The 5,857-nt window shown below is 48.2% G+C and overlaps 1 protein-coding gene across 1 annotated transcript; it reads left to right on the top strand.

The window, feature by feature from the left end:
- Nucleotides 1-2,345: 2,345 nt before the first annotated feature.
- Nucleotides 2,346-4,181, top strand: LOC126056262 (uncharacterized). Its single transcript, XM_049848705.2, has one exon. The coding sequence runs from the start codon at nucleotides 2,750-2,752 to the stop codon at nucleotides 3,365-3,367; it is 618 nt and encodes a 205-aa protein (XP_049704662.2). The 5' UTR covers nucleotides 2,346-2,749; the 3' UTR covers nucleotides 3,368-4,181.
- Nucleotides 4,182-5,857: the final 1,676 nt, after the last annotated feature.

Genomic DNA, 5,857 nt, shown 5'->3' with positions numbered 1-5,857 from the left:
TTGATTACACCACATGAGTTAACTATTAAGGTAATCTGTAATTATATATAGAAACGTGTGGTTTTATGAGTAGCAGCTTCCTGAGCTTCCATCATAGTGTGAATGCAGCTAGGTAGCAGCCCTCAGCTGCACAAAGGCAATGGCGTCGCGCTTACAACACTTGCGGTTAGCGGCCATACTGCGCTCTCCTACCCGGGCACTAGCCAGACCACACAGAGTGCTCGCGCTGAGGCCACGGACCGCGTTGCACCAGCCCGCTATATTTTACAATACCACGTAAAATGTTTGCGCTAACGACTCAGGTACGCTTGTGCCTAAAACTGTCAGAAGTGTAACCTGATCGTCGATGTGTTTGTGTTCGGTCGCGACGTTAGCCGACGATGCCCGGCGTGGGTGGCAACACGCGTCTACTGCTTTGCCTACATACCCCTAATGTTTATTTCGTGACGTCACTCTACAGCGGTGACGCATGCAGAGACAGCTCATGCCTTCAGCTAACCCCAGCCATTCTCAAATACCACTGTTACACGGACCTCATCACAAAACATATAAGTACACAGTAATATTCTGCACCCCTACCATGATACAGAACGTCTGAAATAATATTTGTTACACAGTACAATGTGATGGGAATTCAATGTGCGTATTTTTGGTAAGGACTGTATTTTTACCTGCTTACTTTCCCTACAATTTAGTTAAACAAACAACACAACTCCATATCTCTTACTTGCACTAGCAGGGTGGTTAAATATAAGTTACACTAGCTTTTCATTAGTAAAAAATACTTTCCACATCGGTTCCAAAAAATCGGTCCCGAAAAGACATTATAATGAGTCATTCTCGTTTGATCGGGTTAATAGTTAATTCTCACGAAAATAACTGGCACAAAAGTGCCAATGGCGACTTTTTAAAATACATACTATTTTTTGGTGTATGCAATTCGCACGAATGCAATGAGGGATTTTCTTTTCCTCTTTTTTTAATTCTTTTCCTAGCTGATGGCTAGATAGCGCTGACCTAGGCACGTGAATGCAAGAAACGGAACGTCATTTCTTACCAACGTAATATTAATTGTCGTATAACGAAACGTTTTTGTCATTAACAATTTAAAAAGCAGAACTGCCTATGCAATAAAAATTGAATAAAATTAAAAAGTCGGTGAAATTATTATCCGCATATCCCGAGAGATTTTGAAAACAATTTGTCCAGAAATCTGAATTTCTTGTGTCTCGTCAAAAGGTGTCAAAGGCCCCGTTGCAATGTTTTTTTTTTTTAAACTTGGCAAATGCACACTCACGTAGGTAGTAGGTACGTACAATGCCATGTCCCTTTTTTGGGAAATATATTTTTTTATTATCAAGATTTTTAATGGTCAGGGAAGTCTTAGCAATAGGATCATGTTTTACGCTTTCGGGTACGGAACCCTTAAAAAAACAGGTTTCATAAGCTATCGCTAGTATCGCTATATAGTATAGTCGTATGATTGTTTAGCATATTTTTTGAGTAATACTACCAGTACCAACATATGTATAATATGTATTTAGTAAGAAATAAGACATTCCACATAAGTACAGTCGTAAGCAAGTGTAAGCGATTCTTTGTCGGGCAATGTTCGGGCAGTAGAGCTACCTGCCATCAGTCGCAGGAAGTGAGCGTTTGGCAGCGCTACTTATCTACATCAATCACAGGATAGCACAGAGCACTGGGAAACCTTTGAAACCGTTTCCTCGTGGCTATCTATTATCGCACTTTCCTAAGATAAGCCACAGCGGCAGCGCCGGATGTCTTGTGTCTGACACGCAAATAGCATATTTAGAAAAAAGCGAACAGTCTCCAGATTTGTTATACATAGGTACCTTATATGTATGTACTGTGTGTAGCCCGATTAAGAGTATAACATAACGAATACATATTGAACCTTACCTACCTATCTTGTGTATCTTACCTACCCTTACACTTGTAACCTACTTAATCAACACAAACATTTTACATTTATGTAGTTTTGGTCTGAATACATTAGTCTTAATACATTAATTCAACGGAAAATAAAGATTAATGTGTGGTGTTCGAAATCTGAAGTAGGTACCTGTAATGTGTCTTTTTAATGGTATACTTCTAGCCTTTTCAGAGAAAAGAGGTATTACAACAGCGAAAGGCAATGTTATTGTAATGTCATAATGTGGTCTAACATCAGTGGAAGGCGGACAGCGGCGCGGCGGCGGCACGACTGAGCCCGCTCTTGTTTAATATTTTGAACTTCTTTGTAGTCAGCTGTTTAGCAATCATATCCCCTCCGCAGTCATCCCCTAGGCCCCGCGCCCCCGCTGCTAGTAAGCCGTGCGTAGTGCATCTCTGCGCAACGCTCGCATCGCTAGTTACGAGCCATCGCCATTTTTATCGATCTGTCGATGAAATTTCGTGGCCGTCGGCGGGTCGCCGCCACACGTCCCGCACCGAGCTTCACCCCCCGGCCGTCCGCCGACGTAGCTAACTCGCGGCCGCCGCTCAGCGCCCGAGTCGGCGAGCGTCCCGAGGCCGCGGGGGGCAGGTCGGGATGAACGGCTCCCCGGCGACGCGGGGGGCGCGCGGCTGGCGGGGAGAGCGCACCGCGCAGGCGCGCGGGGCCGGGGCGCCAGTCTCGCGGCCGCCGCCAACCTGCGCGCACGTGTGCGCGCTGTGCTCGGCCTCAACAATCAGCTGATCGGCGCGCGCCCCGCGGCGCACATGCCGTGAGGCCGCGTCCGCCGTCATGACGGGCTACGCCCGCGGCGAGGCCGACTTCGCCGCCGCTGACCGCTTCCGACGGGACGCGCGGCCCGCCTCGCTGGCCCCCAAGGACTACTCGGTGCCTTTACACGTAGACTGCAGTATCGAATACGAGCTTCCCGACTGTGCCAAGCCGCCGCAGGGCGTCAAGATCGAGCCTCTGCTCATGATCCACCCTTCGCATTTCCGGAGGCTCGAAAGCCTGCGGCGTGTGCCGTTCGTGAACAACCTGCCGCGAGGAGATGCGGCCGCCGCCGCAGCAGTGACGCCGGGCAGCCGCGCGCGCGCTCCCCGGCAGGCGCGGCGCTGCTGCCGCGGCCCCGCGCCGCCCGCGCCGCAGCCGCAGCCCGTGCCGGCCGCGGCGGCACGCGCGCGGGCGCCGGCCGAGGAGCCGACGCACCCGCTGGCGTGCTACCGCTTCGAGTCGTACGCGGCGGACGGCGCGGCCGGCAAGCTGGCGGCGCGCGCTCGCCTCAAGCCGCACCCGTACCTGCCGCCGGAGGCGCTGGACTGTGATATAGCGCGCGCGCTGCCGCCGGCCGCCGCGCACTACGACCGCTTCGACAAGCGCGCCTTGCAGCAGCTGCCGATCTACATGTAGCTGAGCGGCGCCGGAGCGGGCCCCGGTCTCTGTGATGTTTCGTTGTAATTAGTTAGAGTGATAAGTGTCGGCGAGCGTGCCGGCGCGGTCCCGGGCCGCGGCCGGCACGCGCGTCTGTGTCCGGGCGGCGCGCGCCCTCGCGTCGTCTCGTGCGCGAACGAACCTAATACCAAATAGTACCTATGTACGTTGATATTGTTTAAACGTTGATTTATGTGTTGTTGTACCGGACGATTATGATGTGTTGTTTCGCCGAGGACCTGAACGTTCCGTGTTATCGTTTCGCTCGAGGCCCGGTCGCGCGGCCGGCCGCCTCGCCGGGGCCGGCCGCTCGCCGGCGCGTCGGTGCTAGTGCATACCCACCAACGAAAATATTTATTCGCAAACGCAGTAACCGACGCTTCAAGATTAAATTATTGTACCGTCGCCGATTCGTTGCGTTTTCTGTATAAGATATCATATCGATAATATTATATGTTCAAAATTTGTATTATAATAAATATGTACCTATAGAGTAAAAAAATGAAAGTGAGAAAAATATTAAGAATAAAACTAGACATAGTTATGTTTTCGAATAGGTGATGAGTTCTAGAGCAGTCCCGAACGGTAAATTAGAATCGTATCTCTACTCTCATTTTGTAAGCGGTTATGTTTGTTAAAATTATATATAAAGAGTCCTCTGATGAATAGTCTGATTAACGAATATTCGGCATGTAAAAGTCTTTATAAAACGCTTACTTAGCATATCATAGTATTATATTGTGTCATAGTCCAATGCCAAAAATATAACTATCTTTTTACAAAAATCCCTAAAGCATCGTTTTATTTACCTCCATGCGGTGTGTGCGTGTTCGGTGTAGTAGTGTGCGCGTGTGCAGTCGTGAAGTGCTCTCGGATGGCCGGACCGCAGCGGCGCAAGTAAGTACGCTCACCTCTCTCCACACTCCTCACTGCCTGTCTCAATCACATTCTTTTAAGTGTTCTCTCACCTATTGTAAGCATATCGCTATAATTCATATTCGAGATCATTATGTTCAATTCAAATAATGAATGACTCACTCGTCTTATGGCTCAACGACTTGCTTAGGCGGAATGTACACAAAACAGTAGAAGCAACATAAATCCTCACAACTGAACTTATCCTCATAAAGCTATAAGCTCAACTAGCGACTGAACATGTCCGCTGTTGGCTCAGTCACCGTCGCTCGCCCTGATTGTTGACATATACCTATATATATTTATTACAATCAGGTATGTTTGAAGTTCTCATAAAAGTATTGGCTGTGTAATTTATAGCTTAAAACTTTACATATAAGTCGTTTACGTCGCACACAGGAGCAGTTATATTCAGCTGCTTCCTGTTACAAGCCATGAATCGAGACAACGAGTTAACATCACTCGATTGTTTCATAAAGGGATATACCTAAGCGACGGAAAGAGGTTCACTTTCCGAAACATTCGTATATAGGGAACGTTTGCGTTAGTACCGCGCCGAGTCAGTTGTCACAAGAGAGTCGAGTGACAGCGCTATGTTTAGCATGTCCATGTGGACGGTGAAAGCGTCCGTCACGTGAAAACTAACAAGCATTCGCTGATGTTCTGTACTAACCTGAAATTGTATCTCAAGCGAATACTAATGACACGTTCTAGCAGGACAGCTGTCGAGTCCTTTGCTTATAAACGATAACTTGTCGGTCCAAACATATTGCACAAATAGGTCGGTATATTTCAATGGCTTGTACTGTCGATGCATTTCTAGACTTCACCGCCAAAAACCTCAAAAATGAAAGCATGTTTGAACTCGGTCCTGTGTCTCAAACAGTCTTCAGCATACCGTTAATTACACGAAACTAACACATAAAGGCGATCAGTGAACAGATCAAGGCGGGAGTGCCCCATGTCCATGTCCAGGGCTACGTCATCTCCATTAGCCTTCTGGCTATAAACAAGCGATTCCAAAGTTTCCAGCTACTAACGTTAATATATTTGCCGATGACACTTCTTGTGGTCTGAATGCCATCATCCGCAGCCCCAATCCACCATCAATATCTAACTAGTTCAGGAATTAGCCCACCCTGACAAAAACCTGGCGGTGTTATTCTGTAGAGCACGCCACAGCTCTCAACTCCGCATCGGTACGTACTATGTACGGCAAGTAAATCCCTTGGGAGAAGCAAGCCAAATATCTAGGAGTGTTCTTAGATAATCATCTCACGTCACCCCCGTATTAAAGCGGCCAGACGACTGTCACTTGAGTGTAAACTGCGTCTCTACACCACGGTGTTTCGTACCGGCGTGTCCTACGCGAGTAATGTCCTTGCTCGCAAAGGCCCGCATCATCCGCCTGATGCAGACCCTTTTTTTTTAACGACGTCAAAAATCATCAAATGACCCCTCACGCTGTGGGTTAGCAGCAGTGAGGGAGTGTCAGACTCTTACTGACTAAAAACCGTCGTGTTCCGTCATAGGCCTTTTATGTACCAGGGCCGC

This window comes from Helicoverpa armigera, chromosome 20 (genome assembly GCF_030705265.1).
Source record: "Helicoverpa armigera isolate CAAS_96S chromosome 20, ASM3070526v1, whole genome shotgun sequence".
In the NCBI taxonomy this organism is placed as follows: Eukaryota; Metazoa; Arthropoda; class Insecta; order Lepidoptera; family Noctuidae; genus Helicoverpa; species Helicoverpa armigera.
This window is presented reverse-complemented; position numbering and strand designations above follow the sequence as displayed.

What these genes read in the sequence shown, in the direction of transcription:
- LOC126056262 (XM_049848705.2), top strand. Translation starts at nt 2,750, where the DNA reads ATGACGGGCTACGCCCGCGGCGAGGCCGACTTCGCCGCCGCTGACCGC.